Source organism: Mustela nigripes, chromosome 13, assembly GCF_022355385.1.
Source record: "Mustela nigripes isolate SB6536 chromosome 13, MUSNIG.SB6536, whole genome shotgun sequence".
Lineage (NCBI taxonomy): Eukaryota > Metazoa > Chordata > Mammalia > Carnivora > Mustelidae > Mustela > Mustela nigripes.
Genome location: NC_081569.1, coordinates 129,791,571 through 129,812,299, shown reverse-complemented (window position 1 = coordinate 129,812,299; position 20,729 = coordinate 129,791,571). Strand labels below are relative to the sequence as shown.

Genomic DNA, 20,729 nt, shown 5'->3' with positions numbered 1-20,729 from the left:
GACCAGTGGTTAGACCAGTGGGATTTGTCACCAAACTCTAAACTCTAGCATTTGTTACCCCATAGCAGCACACAGTAGGGGAGAGGAGGTGTGCTGGGTAGAAGAGAACTCACAGAACCATATTGTTGCTTGTTTTGATGCTAAGTAGCTGTGGGGCTCTGAGCTACAGGCTCCAACTCTCTGGGCCTCAGTTTCCATATATGCAAGATACAGGTAAGAATACATTGTAAAGGGGCACTTGCCTGGCTCAGTCAGTAGAGCATCTGATCTTGATCTTGTGTTCAAGCCCACACTGGGTGTAGAGATCACTTTAAAAAATTTCTTTCTTTCTTTCTTTCTCCTTTTCTTCTTCTTCTGAATACATTGTTAAGAGTTGGAGAGAGGTCTATGATGATCTAGGAATTAGATGCAGTAAGAGGTCTTAGAAGGTCTTTCAAGAGAATAGAGGTTCCGTGTTCCTTGAAGAATGATAGGAAACACTGCTGGAATTTTGAGAATGGGGACTGTTAAATTAGTGTAGAGATTCTTCCTGGGTGTGAGTTTTCTCTCCAAACATTCCACAATAGTCCAAGACCTCATAATTTCTGCAAAGAAGTTGGTGCCTCCAGTGTTCCCCCTCCTAGGAACCAGGGGCTTTGGCCCCACCAGGGGTGCTCAAATGTGGCTACCTGCTGAGACGACCTGGGGACCTTTAAATGTGCAGATGCCAGGGGTCCCGTCTTAACCAGATTTGGGGTGTGGCTGAAGCACTGGGAATGGTGAGTTCCCCATGTGCTTCTAATGTTCAATCCAAGTTGAGAACCGCTGCCCAGGGCTTTAAATTCAACATTCACTTGAAAATTTAAAAAGAAAACAAAGGAAAGCAGTAGGGCCCAGTGGCTCTCAAACTTTGATGTGCAAACAAACAGATCACCTGGAGGTCTTCTAAAATGTAACCTCTAATTCGGGAGGTCCAGGGTGGACTGGGCTTCTGCCTTTGTAATAGGCTCCCAGGAGCATGTCCACACTGCTGTTCCCAGACCGCATGTGAGCAGCTAGGCTATAGCTGGAGTGAATACAGACTTGACTGAGAACTATGGTTCTTCAAGCCAGCTGGGATCTTAAGTAAGAAATCACTTCACTTTTTGAGCCTTAGTCTTCTGATCTTAAATGCAGGCTGGCCATGGTAACTACATCATAGAGTTCTTGTGATGCTTTAATGCCATAATGTAGCAAACATGTTAGGCACGATACAACAAATATTAGCTTTTGGATTCTTAGGATAGCTAACACTCAAGGAACGATTGCGGTCCGCCAGGAAATTTTTAAAGCACTTTCACGTCTTGTATCATTCAAGCCTCAAAACAACACTGTGAGGTGTGTACTTATGATTTCATCATCCCTATTTTATGGGTGAAGAAACCGAGGCAGGGAGGTAGAGTATCTTAATTTACATCACACACCTGGGAGTAGTTAAGCTGGTGTTTGAACCCAGAGAGAATCTGGGTCCCGCACCCCCCACCCCCGCCCTCCCGGGCTGAAATGGGACACTGGAAACAGACATTTCTGCCCTGCAGGTCTGACATTCTGGAGGCGATGACTTGAAGGATCACCCTCTGTTACGGGCTGGGATCAACAGGTGGCAGCCCAGGGCTACTTAAAGAAATACCCAGCAACAAGGCCACCAGTTCTAAAAACTCTCCAAACTCCCGGCTACTCTCCACCCACCGGTGCTTGCCTAGGTGACCAGGGACCGACAGGAAAGAAGAGGTGTACCTCACGGGTTCAAATTTGAGTCCCCCAAGAAAAGTCCCCCAAGAAAAGAAAAGACCACTTCGGCAGGCAAAGCAACGAGCGAGCCATTCGAGTTTCCTGCAATTTGCGTTTACCCGAGGAGCGCAACCAGACCGAGAAATCTACAAATCTCTTTATACCCAAAGTTCAGCAAGGATCCGGGAGCTCAGCCAATTGGTAAAAAGTCGGGAAGCCCTCCTGGATTGCCCAGAGCACTCTGGAGGAGCTGGGCATCGATGCCCACGCGCAGGGGATGGGGACCCGCGCCGAGGAGACTCCATCTGTGGGATTACCTCGGCAGAACTTCGGGGTTTTTTTCCTGCGGGGGTCCCCTGAGAGAGGCAATGAATCTGAGGGGCAGTGCAGGGTGTGGGGGGGGTTAACCCGGCGGTTTCCATGGCACCCGGGGCGTGGGGGAGGAATGCACCCCGCAAGCTGTGGCGAAACAACTGCGCAGCCGGACCAGCCCGGCTCGAGAAGGCTGGAGGGAAGCGGGGGCAGGAGGGTGGGGGAAGCCGGCTGGACGGGGGTGGGGCGGTCACGTGCGCCCGAGGGGGCGGGGCCCCAAAGCCACCCCGGAGCGGAACCCTGTCCCACCTAGAGGCTCCGTGCCAGGCGCGAACTTTTCTCCACGACCGAGGGACAGAATTGGCCTGAACCCCTGGGGTGGACTGCAGGCCCCCGGAGCCAGGACCGGGCTGAGGTGTCTGCAGCCGGCCTGGGGGGGACAGCGGTCGGTGGCAAGAGACACCAAGGAAAAGTGGGAGCAGAAGCTTGGGGGTGAGTGAAGGGAGCCCGGCTCACGGTTTTTACGCAGCCTCGGGTCTCCGTTTATTTTGGGGTTGGGCCGGGGCAATTGCCCTTCCAGCTCTAAGGGAGCAGCCGAGGCCACTGTCCCTTGAGACTGCCGGAGTCCTCAGCACCTGTCTCGGGCTCCAGGAGAGGCTGTGATCATGGTGAATGAAGATCCCAACCAACACGAGCACGATGGCAGCTCTGCGCAGGAGCCTGCCCTCTGGGCAGACCCCAGCGCCTCGGGCCAAGCCAGCGTGTCCGCAGAGCAGAGCGTGTCGGCCCCCCCCAGCGTCTCCATCCACCCCAGCGTCTCGACCCAGCCCAGCAGTTCGGCCCACCCCTGCGTCACGGCGCACCCAAGCAGTTCGGCCCACCCCAGTACGTTGGCCCAAGCCGGTGGCTTGGCCCACCCCAGTAGCTCAGGCCCTGAGGACCTTAGCGTGATCAAGGTGAGCAAACGCCGCTGGGTGGTAGTCCTGCTGTTCAGCGGCTACTCCATGTGCAACGCCTTCCAGTGGATCCAGTACGGCTCCATCAATAACATCTTCATGAAGTTCTACGGGGTCAGTGCTTTTGCCATCGACTGGCTGTCCATGTGTTACATGCTCACCTACATCCCTCTGCTCCTGCCCGTGGCCTGGCTGCTGGAGAAATTCGGCCTGCGTACCATCGCCCTCACCGGCTCTGCTCTCAACTGCCTGGGGGCCTGGGTGAAGTTGGGGAGCCTGAAGCCACATCTCTTCCCGGTCACCGTCCTGGGCCAGGTTGTCTGCTCGGTGGCCCAGGTCTTCATCCTGGGCATGCCCTCCCGCATTGCTTCCGTCTGGTTCGGGGCTAACGAGGTGTCAACGGCCTGCTCTGTCGCAGTCTTTGGCAATCAGGTGGGTCGAGCTGTGGGTGGGCAGTTTGGAGGAATGGGCGTCATTGTCATAGTGAGGCCCTCCGTGTTAGGTTGCACCTGAGTGTGGGGGAGCCTGTAGTTTTCTGACTTCAGCAGTGTTTGTGACTCTGGGTGACTTTGTGGCTGAGTGGGAGGGAGGGATTGTGACTGGATGGCTGTGTAAGAGAAGGGCAGGGGAACCGAAGGAGGAGACCTAGTCTTTGACCGACAGTTCCTCCTCCCCTAGCAGGAAGCATGCTTCTGGACCGTCCTCGGGTTTATGATCTTCCTGACCCCCGCAGTCCACGACTTAAACCTGGGATTTCAGGAAAGTTATTCTTTCTCAGGGAGCAGCCCGTGGGCATCAGTTTATTCTGGGATTGTCAGAATTTGATGGGTATTTTTAGCCGGACCCACCGGCTTTCCTAGAGCACAGAATCTCCTGTACAACATACAGTCACAGAGCGCTGGCTTGGTGGTGCTTGGCCCTGTGCTGACCGTCTTTTATACACAGCTGAAGCCAGGACAGTGGAAACGGTGCTCTGGGACACGCTGCTTTCTTGGGGGTTAGAGCCAAGCCTAGCAGGAGGGAATAGAAATCTCACCCTGAATTCCTAAGGCCTAGAAACCTTTTTGGAAAGGCGTGGAGAGCTCCTATCTCAATCCCTTTTCTTTTCTACTTTTGAAGGAAGATCTCAAATTCTTTGCATCTCAGTGAGGTTATGATCCAAAATGCTAGGCATATTATGACTGCCTTCTCTAAATATTTGAAGCAAGTATTTATGGGGTTCTGCCTCTGGGTCCTACTTCTTCCCAAGCACCTGCCATTGTTTCCATTTTATTTTATTTAACAGATGACCAGTAACCCTTAGTTCTTATTGGATTTTTTTCCCTTATAGGAGAGTAAAGCTGGGAGGTGAAGGGCAGGACCTTTCCAGCCTCCCAAGGGTTAAATCTCTGTTTGAGCAGCAGAACAGGATTCATAGGAGGTCACTGCAGTCTCAAATCCATTGTTTGGGGAGAGCACTGTTGGCTATGTGGGAGAAGCCCCTCCCCTGTGGCCAGGAGAGATCAGAGAATTCAAAAAATTTTTTTTATAAATCATAAAGCATAAACTAATAGATTTTCAGACTCCTCCTCACACACCTGTGAGGGAACTTGACACCAGATAAATCTTTAAAATTTAATAATACTGTTTACTCATTCCCCACCCCCAATCCCCACCAAGGTCAGGACATGCTAAGAATTTTGCATTTTAAAAACACTCTGACAGAATATATTTGTAGCACAGAGCCATCTACTCAATTTGATCTTTTCGGCTTAACCCTAAGAAAATATATGAAAAACCCTGAAAAAATGTATTGAAAAATTGAATTGTTTGTGCTTCCTCCTGTAGGGATGAAGATCTATGTTTGTTTCTTGGCATGTGTTTTATTTAACCTTTCTTTCTGAGGAAAGTAGGGCTAAATGGAGGAGAGATAGTACTAGAGTGGTAGCAAGAGCTTTGCTGCTTAGAAAAAAAGGCTCCCCAGAGTTGTCTAAACAGACTTCGGATGGTATTCCGCACTCTGATTCTTCTGGGCCTGTGAACCTCACACTGATATGCTAAACTCTGTACCCTGGTAATTCTGAGCCTCCCTCTTCTAGTGCCTCCAACCACTCTACATGTGCACCTGCCCTGCTGGCATCAAATTCGTCATTCATTCATTCATTCATTCATTCAACAAGGATTCACCTAGTGCCTCCCAGTTTGCCAGGCACTGGGCTAGGCCCACAAAAGTAATCCCTGTCTTTGCAGAGTTCCCGTACAGGATTTTAAAATTGTTCCAGGCACTAGGATTCTGATAAACAAATGAGTAAACAAAACCAAGGACAGCATGTATAGGATTTATTTTCAGTTCTCCAGAAGAATTTTAATACCTTGTTCGCCTGACTGCTTAGAGGAAATTGAAGGGGAAGGAAGCCAATGTCTATCAAACACCTATTATGTGAAAGGTATTTCTCATCTGTTATTTATTTTTTCAACTCTGTGAGGTAGGTGGAATTTGTCCCTGTTGTTATGGGTGAGAAAATTGAGACCCAGATAATTAGAGGAAACTTATCTGGGGTCCTACAGCTACTAAGTGGTAGAAGGGAGATTTGATCGCGACTCCACCTCCAAAATGCAGTGTCGGTAGGCCAGTGCTGAGGTGTCATGTGGATAAAGCATATGTTTTTTAGTTTTTAAATTAAATTTTTAAATTAATTTTTTATTTTTTTCATTCATTAATTTTTTTAAAAAAGTGGAGCCCAAGGCAGGACTTGAACTCATGACCCTGAGATCAAGACCTGAGCTGAGATCAAAAGTCGGACCCTTAACTGACTGAGCTACCCAGGTGCCCCTAAAGCCTATATTTTTACAAAGGGGGAGGTCAGGATTGTGAGGGTGGAATTTTGTATCTGGTTGGTGAGGGTGATTAAGTTTCCAGCAGTTTTCTCCAGAATCAGAATGCCTCTCCACCTGTCTTCTGTTTTGAAGGGCTGGGCGTTAGTATCACCTTTCCACCTACCCTGTTGTTAACTGCTGAAGGGCAGATTCTGCCTCTAGAAGCCTAGCAGGAGTCACAAGCAGGTGGGGCTCTCTTTGGCAAGAAGAAACCAATGAGTCCTCAGCAGGGCTGAGAGAGGGAAGGAATGCTAGAATTACAACAGAGCCTCTTCCCTTTGGCTCTGGCCATTTGCACAGGTAGTGACACCTGGCATCTGGCAATACTTGTTCCATTGCTTTCAGGGAAATGACCCATGTGGGATTTTCAGGGACGTGAATGATATTATAGCAGAAGGATTGGAAGAAAGCCCCTTCCTAGAGTCTGGTGGTAGCTTAGTGGCATTGGACGGGAGAGAGGTGGGATCTCGAAGGGGCCGAGTCAGTGCCAGCCCCGAGGAGGAATTTACAGCACCGAGATGGCAGAGGGACTTCCTCAAGGACCCTTGGGCAGCTGAGAGCCCAGTGCCTACCAGAAAGAGAAGAGGAGAGAATGTTTGCTTTTTGGGTTGTGAAAAATATCGAGTCCCCCCCTTTCCTGGTTTCACTTTCCATGGTTTTAGTCCCCTGCGGTCAACCTGGAAACAGATGGTCCTCCTCCTGACCTACAGGAGCATCATCCTACACGATGTCACAATGCCACATCATTCCCCTCGCTTCATCTCATCACACAGGCATGTTAGCCTGGCACTTCATTGTAAGAAGGGTGAACAGAGTACAGTAAGACAGAGAGAGAGAGAGAGAGAGGCGACATTCATGTGCTTTCATTACAATGTATTGTTACAGCAGTTCTAGTTTATTGCTAGTTAATTTCTAATCTCTTACGTTGCCTCACTGACAACTGAACTTTACCATGGTTAGAGGTAGGTATAGAGAAACACGTCATACAGACAGGGTTCAGTACTATCTGCAGTTTGAGGCACCCTGTGGGGGATCTGGGAATACAGCCCCTGTGAATAAGGATGGACTTAGCAGTCTGGTGCAGTCACCTTTCAGAATCGGGCGTGTAGCGGCCATGCCGTTTGGGCTTTTGGAAATAGTACCACCCAATAGAAACATAAGGCAAGCCACGTGTACAACTAAATTTTCCTACTAGCTACATTAAAAATAGGTGAAATGTTGATTTTTTTTTAAAAAGTAGAAAGAGCAGGTGAAACTGGTTTTATTAGGATATTTTATTTAATTCGGTATATCCAAAATAGTCTTTCAACATATAATCAATATAACAAAATCACTAATAAGCTATTTTCCATTCTTTTTTTATACTGAGTCTTCGAAAATCAGCATGTATTTGACACTTAGAGCCTCACCACATTTCCCAGGAATGGGCTCAATAGCCAGATCTAGCAGATCTAGAACAATGATGCTATTTACGGGGTGGGGGGGGAATATCCTTGACCCTCTTGGGGCCCTGGTTCGGTCTAAAAATTAAACTGATGGAGACAGGTTATAGGAGAAAATCATCCAAGTTTATTTAGTATAAGTATTGCATGATTTCCTTCCTAAGGAAATGAAGAAACACTCAGACCTGTGTGGTTTCAGGCCAAGTTTGATGAAAAGTGCATCATCATAGAGGAATATGACAGGTTAGGAGTGTAAAGTTAGTGTAGTGAACGGGAGGAAGCTGGACAAGGCCTACTTGTTATGCTTCTCCTTGGGATCCTTCTGTCTTCAGAGGTAGGGGTGCTCCTTTGCTCCAGCTGTGGGAGGGGTAGCTCTTATAGGAGAGTTTAAGACCTATTTCAGGGAAGAAGGGTGAGGAGGAGGAGGAAGTCAGAGTGGCTTTCCTACTCTGCTGTTTTCCGAAACCCCCTCTGGGTGCCGTACTTTGGAGGAGCATGTCCTGACCCACATCATATCTAAGTGTTTGGAAATAGGTTCTAGCAGATAAAGACAGACCCTAGGAATCAAAGTCCAGCCTTGAGGACGTGGTGTTTGCCCGCTGGCTGATCGAGTGGTAATACCAGAGAGGCTGGGTGTTTGAGACTGACTCAGGGGTCAGGGTCATGAGGTGGGTGGTCAGCCCACTCTTGTTCCCAGATCATGGTCATTTGCCATGGAGATGTGTTAAAGTCTAAGCTTACCGTTCTGGATTTTCTAATGTCAGAGGCCTTTCATGGTCTCATTGAAGTTGGGGGAGGTGAAGGCAAACTCATGTTCTCTTCTGGTCATTGTTCTTGTTCCTTAAAGCACACAGAGTGCCTGCCCACGTGGCTGACCACTGCTGGCCTCCCCTTATGCACTAGAAGACAGGAATAGTCCAGGGCTGGGAGGGCGGAAGGAGGCTAGAGGTGACTGACATGCAGCGGGGGTGTGGGGGGTGGGGCTGGGACCACACCCTCCTGGGGGCCAGCCAGGTCCTATAAATGTGACAGTCAAAATGACAGTGGGGTGTAATGGGGTCATGGCAACTTGAGAGTCCATTTCCCATCTAAAGACAGCAGCTGCATCAGCTCCCGCCAACTGTTGGTATACAAAGTATGGCCCAGTGCTGCCAGATCTTTTTTTTTTTTTTTTTTAAGATTTTATTTATTTGACAGACAGAGATCACAAGTAGGCAGAGAGGGAGGAAGGGAAGCAGGCTCCTGCTGAGCAGAGAGCCTGATGTGGGGCTCGATCCCGGGACCCCAGGATCGTGACCTGAGCTGAAGGCAGAGGCATTAACCCACTGAGCCACCCAGGCACCACCATTTTTTTTTTCTTTAGGGAGAAACCAGAGATCCAGATTTTTAGATCAAGTCTGTTTTGATGATGATGATGATGATGATGATGATGATGATTATGGTAAAAGAGACATAATGTTTATCATTTTAACCATTCACAAGTATACAATTCAATGGCATTAACTACTTTTACAATGTTATGGAAGCACTACCACTATCTATTCCCCAAACATTTTCATAAACCCCCCACCACTGCGTACCCATCAAATATTAACTCCTCCTATCCCCCTCCCTCCAGCCCCTAGTGACCTCTGTTCTACTCTGTTTCTACGAATTTGCCTCGGCTAGGTACGTCACATAAGTGGAATCATACAACGTTTGTCTTTCTGGGTCTGGCTTATGAAATCTATTAAGTGCTGATAACTAATTCATAGGTGTGTGTGTTTAGTTATATTCCATCTTTTGAAACTGTGGGTCAGATAAAACTTGAGTTTGAGGCTTCTGGGGAAGATATAGTGGAAGGGAATGCCCGGTCTCCTTTGTTTATCGGGACACCCTTGCCAAAGACACAGGCCAGCAGAATGAGCTCGGAGGTGAGCAGCTCTGGGGAGGAATCCAGACCCGTGCTCCCAGCGAAAAATGGCGATCATTTGCCTCACCCTAGGGGCTGGGTAAAAATACAGATGCCTGGGCCCCGAGGTGGACTTCCTTACCTGGACTCTCTAGGGCTGGGGCCGGGCTCCTATCTCTTCACCTGGCTTCCCAGGTGAGACCAGTGATCAGTTTTTTGAAATCACTAGGAGGAGAGAGCAGCAGGCTATGGGAAGGCAGCCTCTCGCTTGCAGACACGTTGTTGTCATGAGAGATTTATTGCATGTTTGCTGAATGCTGGTCTGGTGGGCAATGGAGGAAGCAATGGGGAGCCCAGGCATTCAGCCTCCAGACTGAGGGAAGAGGCTGGGCTGGGGTAGGGCTCATCATTTGTATTCATTTAAGATTTTAAAAATATACTCCCACTCTGGGTGTGGGGGGCACACCCTGGTGGAATGTGAGGTGGAACCAACCTCATGTGCCCTCCTCTTCATTTTGTTCCTTTAACCTTCAGCTCAGGGCACTGGAGGAGGCTCGGGTTGGCCTGGCATGACTTCTGTCTTGTCTTTGTTCCTTTGGTGGCATTGTTGCAAGTGCCTGGCAATTCTCATGGAATCAAGTCTAAGTCTTCGAGTTAGCATGCTCAGACCCCGACTCCTCACCGTTTCTTTCTATCCAGTCTGTCTCTTGTTCTCTCCCAGCCTTGTCGCTCTACTCTCACCAGTCTGGCTCCTTAATTCTCTCCTTGAAGATAGACTCACTGTTTGGGGAATAAGCCTCAGGCTGTGAAGAGTGATGTCAGCAACATGGTGGGTCAGGAAGCTTCAGACCCTCACCCCTCACAGAAATGTTAAGTAAACTAAAACCCAGCTAAAATCACTTCTTCATAGGAGTTCTGGAGATTAGTCAAAGATAAACAGCAACTAGGCAAACACCCAACCAAGAGAAACCCCCATTCAAAATGGTGGGAGATTTCATGGCATTTTTACTTAAGTTTTCCTCCCCCCCTTCCTCCCACATGCTGTACTCCCAATAACCAGGTCCTTTCTGTAAACTGAATTTGCAACAGTTTAACCTAATTGTATTTTTGTACACTAACAATGAACAATCCAAAATAGGAAATTAAGAAAACAAAACAAACCCAGGAATAAATTTAATGAAAAAGGTGAAAGATTTATACACTGAAAACTGTGAAACATCGCTGAAAGTAATTAAAGAAGTCATAAATACATAAATACATGAAAAAGACATCCTGTGTTTGTGGAAGACTAAATATTATTAAGATGGAAATATTACCAAAAACAGATTTACAGATTCAGTGTCATCCCCATCAAAATGCCAATGATGTTATTTGCAGAAATAGAAAAATGGAAAAAAGAAAATATCATGTGGAAATTTAAGGGATGCTGAATAGCCAAAATCATTTTGGAGGAAAACAACAAAGTTGGAGGTCTCACACTTCTTGACCCTAAAACTAATAACAAAGCGGTAGCAATCATGGCGGTATGATACTGGCAAAAAGACATAACATAGAGACCGATGGAATAGAGAGCCCAGAAGTAAACCCTCACATATGTGATCCAATGATTTTAACAAGGGTGCCAAGGCCAATGGGAACATTTTCCTTAATATTTTTTAGAGCAGTTTTAGGTTTGCAGCAAAATTAAGTCGAAGGCACAGAGATTTCTCCCTACCCTTCTTACTGCCACTCCTCAGCTCGAGTAGCCTCCCCTGTCCTCAACATCCACCACCAGAATGTTACAGTTGTTGAACCTACATTGACACATCATGACAACCAATCTCCTCAACAAATGGTGTGGAGAAAACTATAACCCACAGTGCTACATTTGTTACAGTTGATGAACCTACATTGACACATGGTTATCACTATTTAAACAAATGGTGTTGGTAAAACTCTATAATAAGAAAACACAGGGAAAACACTTCGTGATCTTGGATCTGGTAACGATGGCAATGATTTCTTGGTTGTGATACAAAAAGCATGGTCAAAAAAAAAAAAGATTCATTGGACAATATCAAAACAAAACTCTTCTGTGCATCACAGGACACTGATCATTAGAGTGAGAAGGCAATTTGTGGAATGGGAGAAAACATTTTCAAACCATATATCTGATAAGGGTTGATATCCAGAATATATAAAGAATCTCTACCGCTGAACTTATTTAAAAATGAGCAAAGGACTTGAACAGGTATTCCTCCAAAAAAGATATACAAATGGTCACTACGCATATGAAAAGATGCTCATCATCAGGGAAATGCAAGGCAAAAACACAATGAGATTCCACCTCACACTTAATAGAATGCTATGAAAGAATAAAGAAGTGTAGACAAACTTGTGGAGAAATTGGAACCCTTGTGCATTGCTGATGGGAATGTAAAATGGTGCAGTCTGGAAAACAGTATGGCAGTTCCTCAGAAACTTAAAACTAGAATTACTGTATGATCCAGCAATTCTGCTCCTAGCTATTTATCCAAAAGAACTGAAAGCAGGAAGCTAAACCTGATATTTGTATGCTTGTTTTTACAGCAACATTATTCACAATAGCCATAAAAGTGAAAGTAACCTAAGTGTCCCTCTACAGATAAATGGGTAAACAAAATGTGATATACACATAAAATGAAATATTATTCATCCGTGAAAGGAAATTCTGACCCTGCTCCACATGGATCAGCCTTGGAGACATTAGGTAGGTGGAAATAGGTAGACGGTAGGTGGAATAGGATAGTCCGCCAAAGGAGAGATACTACGCGATCCCACTTATATGAGGTATTGATGTGTATTTTTTCCTGACACCAACCAATTCTCCAATTCTGTGCCACCAACTGAGTGTCCTACAATCATATTTAATTCTGACACTGATTACTTGGAGTTAATGCCAACCAGCCAACCCCACAAGTTCAGGGCTCGGTTCCACAAGACTGCCCCCACTTAAGATGCCATCTCCAAGTCTTGGGGGCCAGCCAAACTTCTCACCCACTGGTTATACATTGAAGGTTCGCATGACCCCTACTCAGGTTCTATGATTGGCTAGGATGGCTCACAGAACGCAGGTAAACATTTTGTTTACTAGTAAGGTAACTTTACTTGTTATTAAAAAGAATGCAACTCAGGAACGGCCAAGTGGAAGAGATGCGGGGGTCTCTCTGGGCCTGCCACCCTGCCTCTCCACCCTGATGTCATGTGTTTTGACCAGAAAACTCACCGAATTTCCTTGCTCGTGTGTTTTTATAGAGCTCAATTTCTAGCTCCCCTTCCCTCTTCAGACGTCAGAGGAGGATGAGGCTGAAAGTTCCCAAACTCGAATCATGTAATTTTCTGGAGATTAGCCCATCCTAAGGCCATTGACAGGCCGTGCTCTGAGTCACATCAGCATCATAAATTCAGATGTGATGGAAAAGGGTTTCTTAGAAGTAACAAAAGACACTCCTACACTCACAAGATGCCAACAGCTTTCAGAACTCTGTACCAGGAACCGGGGACAAAGAGCAAATATGTTTTGATGATACCACAGGTACAAAGAGTACTCAGATTCATAGAGACAGAAAGTAGGATGGCAGTTGCCAGGGACTAGGGGAGGGAAGAACGGGGAGTTACTGTTTGATGAGTATAGCATTTCAGTTTGGGAAGATGAAGAATGTTCTGGAGATGGGTAGAAGTGATGGTTTGCATAGCAATATACTTCATGCCACTAAACCATACAGTTAAAAATGGTTAAAATGCTAAGTTTCATGCTATGTGTATTTTACAAAAAAAAAAAAAAATCCATTGCTTGTGAGGTGTTTCCTTCCGGCTGGGTGCCTGCTCACCTGTCTTCAACTCATTAGTGTCTGTGCTTGGAGGAGAGCATTCTGGGCCCTCTGGGTGCTTGCTGAGTTCACTGAGACACTGGGATACTTTGTTTCCTGGTGGTTTGTGTTTCCCCCTCTTCCTTATCTTTTCTCCTGTCGTTCCCTCCCTCTCTCCGCCCCCCCCCTTTTTCAGCTACACGGGAAACTTATCAGAGGGCTGGAAATTTGACTAATAAACCTCCCCCATATCTCAGAGCAGGGCTCTGGGTGTAACAGGTGCTGACAGATGGACACACAGATTAATACACAGGCACTAAGGTGACTACTCAGTTGAGAGCTCAGGTCATTGGAGGAAGGAACTGTCATACCTGGATTTGTCTTTCTGATGTGATTCAGTCTTGTTCCTTCAATGGAAAGAGCTATGCAGTCCTTACTGTGTGCCTTGAACCATGCCAGTCCCAGGGTGGTTGAGAACACCATCGTTAGCTCTGCTGTGTTCCTTCAGACAAGTCCATTAGGTTTTCTACGTTTTGATTTCTTCTTTTGTAAGCGGGAGACAATAGTGGCTATTGCAGAAGGTAAAGGAGAGGGTTAAGTGAGACATAATGGAGGGCTCTCAGCTGGCAGAATTTGTTCGATAAAAATGTGCTCAATGAAGAACAGATGTTATCAGTACTACCGTCAATAAACACAATTGCTCCTTTGCACAGGGGGCTCCTGATCTAGAAGGAGAGGCCAACACTGAAAGACTCATAATACCACCATGTATGTTCATGGGACCTTACAGGTCACACAGCACATGGGAGGACATTATCCCAGTATGAGCATGATGGGGAGCAACCAGGACAGCTTCCCTGAGGAGGTGATTTTTATGAGCTTATTTTGCATGAATGGAGTGACCAGGGTTGGGCCATTCTGCGAAGTGTCCAGGCAGTATCACAATGGGGACTCATCCCACTTGAAAGCCACTCAAACGGACAGCTGTATGTAGGGCTCAGAGGTGGTGTTTCTTTCGCAGCATGTGGCGATGACACCTGTTGTCTGTGATGAAGACTTTCGAGTCTCTGAGATAACACAGATGCTGTGTTATCATCAGTCCTTCGTCTCACAAACCTAAGGTTAGGTGGACACAGCTGGTTTCTACTGCCTGGTTCTTGATCTTTTTCCAGCAATGCTGTTAACAGGATATCCCTTTCTTGACTTAGACTACGCCCCCCCATCCCCAACATCAAACAACCCTGAGTGGATCGCAGGATAAGGGCTGGAACCCCATCAAGCATGATAAAAAACTGTGTGGTTCACGTGACAGCCGGTGTCTCCTCTCCTTTCTTTGCTCTGTCTCCCGACTTCTACCCACTACCATTCCTGAAGTGAACCCAATGGAGCATCTTTCTTCTCTTGGTTCTGAAGGACTTTTTTCTTTACTGAGTTGTTCCGAGGGGGGAAGCCGCCTTGCAGGCTCCAGCTGTCCACCTTGATTCTTCTGCTTTCTGACCTCGTTGCGGGCATCTTTCCTTTTTTATGCTGTGCAAAAACATGAGCTCAGCTTCTCAGCACCAGGCGGTTCAAGATGACGCCTTGCTCGGGCATGCGGGCAGATGATAGATGTGCCATCGGGGTGCTGCAGGGGAGATAGGAGGTGCACTGGGCTCTCCTTGCCTGCCATCTTCTTGCAATCTGTGTGTCTCAGAACCTCATAATGGAGCAGTGTTTGCTTTGGAGCCTGATTCCTTCTCTAGAGCGGAGGTGAACACAAGTCCCGTGCGTTTCCAGGAGACCGCTTTTGATTGGACTGCTCTGCTGGCTCCCGAGGGGGTTGTGTGGGGAGTGAGAGGACACAATGATGGAGCCAATTTAGGAGTTGGGTTGTTTTTTTTTTTTTTTTCCCCTCCTTTTCCCCCTTCTTCTCTCCCCTGGAAATGCGTGCTTTCTGCCCCAAATTACTGTGTTGCCATGGCTGGGTCTCCTCTGATGGCTCTGGAGACCGCTCCCTGTACACGAGGCCAACTGTGGTGTCCGTCTATTCCGAGAAGTGGGCGGGGCCCATTCCAATGGGCTGTTTGTTCGGGGTGGTGGCTGCCCTGTGAAGCAATCTGTGCCTCCTCAGACCTTTGCCCTGGGCTTCTAGTTCAGTGCTGGGCATGTCTGTGGAACCACTCAGTGAGCTCGCTCGGAGGACCGTTTCCTCTTTTCTGAGGAGCTCAGCAGGCATACAGATCCCTTTCTCTCCCCCGACCCCTGTCTAGGACGCACAGGGAAGTTAGCTCTGGAGAACAGTCTCTTGACTTCTTGCACTGAGGGCAGCCGAGAGCCACTGCGAGGGGAGGGCCCTGCGCCTCCAGCACAAGAAGCACCTGCGAGGGTGGAGGGGGGTGGTGTGTGTTGTTAAAATGCAGATTCCTAGGCACCAAGCAGACCCAGGGAATCAGTGTCTCGGGGTGGGGTTCGGGAATCTGTGTTTTTGATCCTCTGTTAGGGATTCTGACACTCTCTGAAGTTCGAGAACTCCTGGGATGAAAGAGTCGTGGAGCCCGGACCCGGTGCTGCTTGCCACTGTGTTTGTGGTGTCCGGCAGGACACTTGCCCTCCTCGGGCATCAGCCTTGTGATCTGTAGCAGGAAAGCCTGCCTCCCAGGGTTGTGACCAGAATTAGGTGAGGGACTGTGTGAAGGCTCTCGGAATCAAAAAAGCCCTCCGGAGACGGTTCCTGAGCCCACACCTGCCTGCTCCCTCCGCACCACACTCTCTGCAGCGTCTTTTGATTTCAGTCACTGTCCTTCATCTCTGCTGCCATCCCTGAAGTTTAGGCTGGCAGATGCCCCTCCCCAGGTCCATACGTGGGGCAAGTGAAGCAGTCCACACCCCATGTCCACTCTCTCGGCCTCTCAGCGGTGAGCTGGTTGGGGCCAGCAGTCACCACCCTCCTGCAGAGAGGTCACCCCCCGCCCCTGCCCCACCGCTTGCTTGTAACATACCAACCAGAAGAGGCCACGCCTGGCACACAGCAGCGACTGAGGCTCTCTGGATGGGAAGGGGGATGTCTGGTGCTCTGGCTTTTTTACACTTTAGCCGTGGGACCTTATCTTCTCATCGCTGAGAGAAGATTCCAGAGCATTTTCTGTGATTATCGTCTCGTACGCCGTCACCTGCAGCCTCAGGAGGAGAGGAATTGGGGTGAGGGAAGAATGTGGCTTGATTCAACTCTCTGACTAATCTTTTCCACCTTTTCTCTGTAACTAGGCCCCAGGAGAAAATCCCCTCCACCTAGAGCCTCAGTTCCCGAAGCCTTGGAAGCAGGTGGTCAGGAAAGGCAGCAGGTGGTGATAAAGCCTCCCTTCCTGGCTGCCTGAGCGGGGCAGGGCCGGGAAAGATCAAGGCTCTCCGGTTTCTGGAGCAGCTTCCTGGAAACCCTCCCCACGCCCTATGTCCTGAGTATCACTGGAGTGTCACTGTCCCTGTCCCAAGGGACAGTCTCAGCCCCCGGCCTGCCGTGTGGCCTTGAGAAAGGCACCTCAACAGCCCTCCCGTTGGTGGAGCAAGACTGTCCTTGCCAGTGTTTGCTTCTCAGGCTGTTGTTGGGGGGGAGATGAAGTCGTGTTCCCAGAGCCCAGATCACTGGCCAGAGGTTTGTTTCAGGGACCGAAGGAAACATGGATGTTCTCTCCTCCCATCGGACTGCTTTCTGCTTCCCTGTCCAGAAAGAACATTGATAAGAGGTGCTGGGTAAATGTGTTTGCCACTTTCTGATGACCCAAACACATTCCTCAGCTCTACCACAAACGCCCTGCAAAGGAGTCCATCAGGCCCTGGGTCATCTGGAGTCTCCGACCACGTCTTCCAGGCACATGTGGCTGGTTGGTGCCTTGTCGCGGCTCAGCGAGGTTCTGTGGGAAGACAGCGGGGCCGGGAACGGGACCATCATAAGTCCCAATATTTACTTCACTGCTCTGAACGCAGCAAGTTGCTTGACTTTGGGCATCCTGCTGTTGATCTTGACCTCACTGGGTTGCCTTGCTGCTCAGGTTGTATGTTGTGCAAACCTAGGCTCTTAAGTGCCTTTAAGGAAAAAACGACTCTGGACTTGCTCAGTGACACTTAAGGAATAAAACGTTGGACATGCGTACAGCGCATGTCCCGTTGCCTTTGTGAAGTGTTGTGGTTGGAATGCACTTGGCTTGAGGACGGCAGCCTCTGTCTGCAGAGCTTGGCATTCTTGCCCTTTAGAATCTGCTTTTCGTTTCCAAAAGCTCTCTGGTCATTCTGGCTGTAGGAGCCCGTCCTAGAGCTTCTGGGTTCTGGAGTCTTCCTGCTAATTTGAGCCTCTTGGCCTGACCCATTCTGCAGCTTCAGGAATCCTGCAGAACGTTCTGATTCTTTTTGATTGCCAGAAGGGGCTTTTGCCAAGGGTTAGCACAAAGCAGCTTTTCAATCTATACGTGCCCAGGATGGCTCCTTTCTTCAATGAAGGTGGGTATCCGTGGTGGCACAGCACAGAGCCGATATGGTCTTCACGGAGGACACGTGGCCCAGAGTGAGGAGCCTTCTTTTGAGGACGTGGTGGTGTTGGCCTTCCCCTATTTCCACCCAGGGCCTTTACAGTTAGTGGCAGTGATCAGTGGTAACACACAGGGACTGGGGGGGCTTGGGCTGTAACTTGTGAAGACATTGTCTTTTTTTCTTTCCAGAGTTGTTCCTCCTCAGAGAAAAGGCTACCCCATTATCTGCCCCAGGAATGACTAGTCCTGCATTCTCATGCTGTCCCCCAAAACCCATGGCCTTTCGAAGGGTGCTCCTGCCCTGGGCCACATCTCTGTCCCTTGCAAATAACCAACACAGTCCCCTGGCCATCCCCTCTGTCTTCTTGAATCCTGCTTGTTCTGGATTTCATTCCCTCCAGCCAGCCTCCCCACATGCCCCCAGTTGATAGCAGGTAATGTGACTAATGGGAGCCAGGGAATGAAGGCTCTCATCCTCTTGGCCGGACCGTCTCAGGAAGGACAGCTTCGGGTTAAAGGTCACACACTGCACTTCTAGAACTCAGTGCTCTCAGGAGCTATGGTTTTGTTGTTGTTTTGTTTTGTTTTGTTTGAGACAGTGCAGCGCAACTGTCATTTTTGTATTGCACAAATGTTTAGTGAGCATCTGCTTTGTTCTGAGCAGCAGTCTGAGTGCTAAGCATGAAGCAATGAATGGGAAAGAAAAGGTCCCTGAGTTCACATTTAAGAGAGGAGAGATGAAACTGTAAGGCAGCAAGTAATGGAGTGACTAATGGTGGAAATATCAGGTCAAGCAGGAGAGGAGGCATCTTCAGAGCAGGATTTTGGGAGATGTTCTTGTGTAAGTAGGTCCCTGAGTAACTCCCTAGATCACAGAGCCAGATCTGATGGTGCTGCTTCCTTGGGGCGGGATTAGCTATGGGTGGCAGAGATTTCTTTCTCTTTCTAGATTTCTCTTCGGGATCACGAGGCAGGGTTAGTTAACTTGTGCAGTCGACTTCACAAGCTAGGAAAAAGCGGCTTTGGAACCACCCTGTCTGTTTCTGGTGGCACACCCTGCAGGAAGAGGAACTGGGTCTTTCCATGGTAACCCACAAAGCAATAACTCTTCCAGGGCCTGCCCCCTGAGTAATCACCTGGGTCTGAACTTCACCCTCGAAAATCAGAAGGGGAGGACTGTCACTCAGAAAGTCCAATCAGACTTCGAAGAAATGTGGGAGGGATAGAAACATTTATTGTCACACGAACTCCTTTTAGGGATGACAGCATGGGACACTGCATGTGTCTGGGCTGTTACCACCATCTGTACCCAGGACAGCGGGACTGATCCGTTGGCTACTATGTGCGGGCTTCTGGGGCAGAGTTGGTGCGAAGTCCCAAAGCCTTTGAATAGAGCTAAGCACGTTGCCCACTTCCAGGGCGGAATACTGGGAGATAGTGAGGTCTGTGCTCCGCTGCTCTGGCTGGCCTGGCGGTTCGAAAGATGCCCCCTCGTTTTTCCTCTTTTGCAATAGAGTCATGGGGAAGTTCTTTGAGCCTGTGGTCATCGGCCCTCAGCAGTGTCAGCAGAGGGACCTTTGAGTAGTGAAGCCAGCAGCGCCACGGGCTCTTAGTGAAAAGGGAGGTAGAGGAGGCTTCACATCTGTGTTCATATAGACCTAGAATGACCCCTTTGCAGACGTCACCAGGAGGACAATTTCAAGAGGAACTCTAACCCTGAAAAGAAGGAGTGTGAGTACTGAGAGCCTCCTGAGTGGATGGCTGCAAGCAGGAACAGATAGGAAGCTCAGCTTAAAAAAAAAAAAAAAATTCCCTGTAGAACTCAGACCCCTCCCCTAAACCTAGCTTCTTCTCTGTTTATAGCCTAGTGCACCTCTGCTCTTCAGCTACCTTGCACCCCCCCAAAGATGAGGAATGAAACCCAGCACCAAGGCTGTAGGTCAAGATCAAGGTATATTCGATAGCTTATAAGCTTGGTGATACAAGCGCTTTGTCTCCTCCCTTTCTTTTTAGTACGACCATTTGGTGCTCAATCACTACTGAATGTAGGTTTGATGATGGGAAGTCCCATATCCCAATGGCTGATCTTCAGAGCCCAAATCTGAGGTCTTCTATAGGTCATTCCTCCTCATTTTTGCTTTCTTGTGGTGGTAAGCTCTTGGAATGGATCTAATTGCTGTTATGCCCAACCTGTCAGCTGTAGATACTTGAGTTAGGTCTGAGCTGCACAATCCTGAGTTATCTCTTTACTTAGAAGCTGTTTCCCAAGCACCTTCTCTCCTCTTGGCATTGTGCCTGGTGCCATGTGGGGAAGAGTCACAGAAGGCAATGTAAATCAGTGACCCTGTCCTCAAGGTGCTAATCATCTATCTGGGGAGACAACACCACCCTATGTGAAGAAAAATCCAAAAAGCATCCCATAAGAATAAGAAATCGTGTAAAGTCTAACCAAGTAGTAAACAAAACAGACTATGGCTGGAGGTACCTCTCATCTCCAACAGCTAGACCTAGAGGGATGGGCTTGATTTACGGAATGGAGCATACAAGACTGGGGGACTTGTCAGGTGTCTGAAGGTACTCACTTCTGTGACTATCACCCTGCCTACTGGATTTGGAGTCAGTCTTGCTGTTAGAAACTGAGTGGCCTTGGGCAATTCAGAGATGTTTTCTCATCTATAAAAACCAAGTTCGACACAACGATGCCAACTTTAGGTGGTTGCCATGGGGATTAAATGAAATAACGTGAAAAAATCACTTAGCACGCTGCCTAGCACATAGTAGGTGCTCGTTATGCATCAGAGCTCTTGCTTTTAGTTTTGCTAACAGCGAAGACCTGCTCATTTAACCCAAGGCTTAGGGTACAGACTCTAGTCCAGATGGCCTGAGCTTGAAGTCTGGCCTTATCATTTATTATTATATGACCTTGGCTAAACTACACAAATGTCATTTCCTCAAATTTTTTCCTCCTGAATGCTCAATTTTTAAATTTTTTTAAAAGATTTTATTTCTATTATTTGACAGAAAGAAAATAGAGAGAGAGCGTGCACAAGTAGGCAGAGGGGCAGGCGGAGGAGGAGGGAGAAGTAGGCTCCCTGCTGAGCAGGGAGCCCAACACGGGGCTTGATCCCAGCACCCTCGGATTGTGACCTGAGCCAAAGACAGGTGCTTAACTGACTGAGCCACCCAGGCGCCCCTGA

At 48.2% G+C, this 20,729-nt stretch overlaps 1 protein-coding gene across 2 annotated transcripts in view; it reads left to right on the top strand.

Moving 5' to 3' along the window:
• The first annotated feature begins 1,740 nt into the window (after positions 1-1,740).
• Positions 1,741-20,729, top strand: part of FLVCR2 (FLVCR choline and putative heme transporter 2) — a 53,143-nt gene continuing 34,154 nt past the window's right edge. Inside the window, exon 1 of one of the 2 annotated variants that reach the window (XM_059373705.1) lies at positions 1,741-3,449. In XM_059373705.1, coding sequence (XP_059229688.1) covers positions 2,727-3,449 — 723 coding nt within the window. In that variant the 5' untranslated portion in view covers positions 1,741-2,726. Of the gene's footprint in view, positions 3,450-16,112; positions 16,211-20,729 lie in introns of those variants that run through there. The other variant, XM_059373706.1, reaches the window with a different exon arrangement.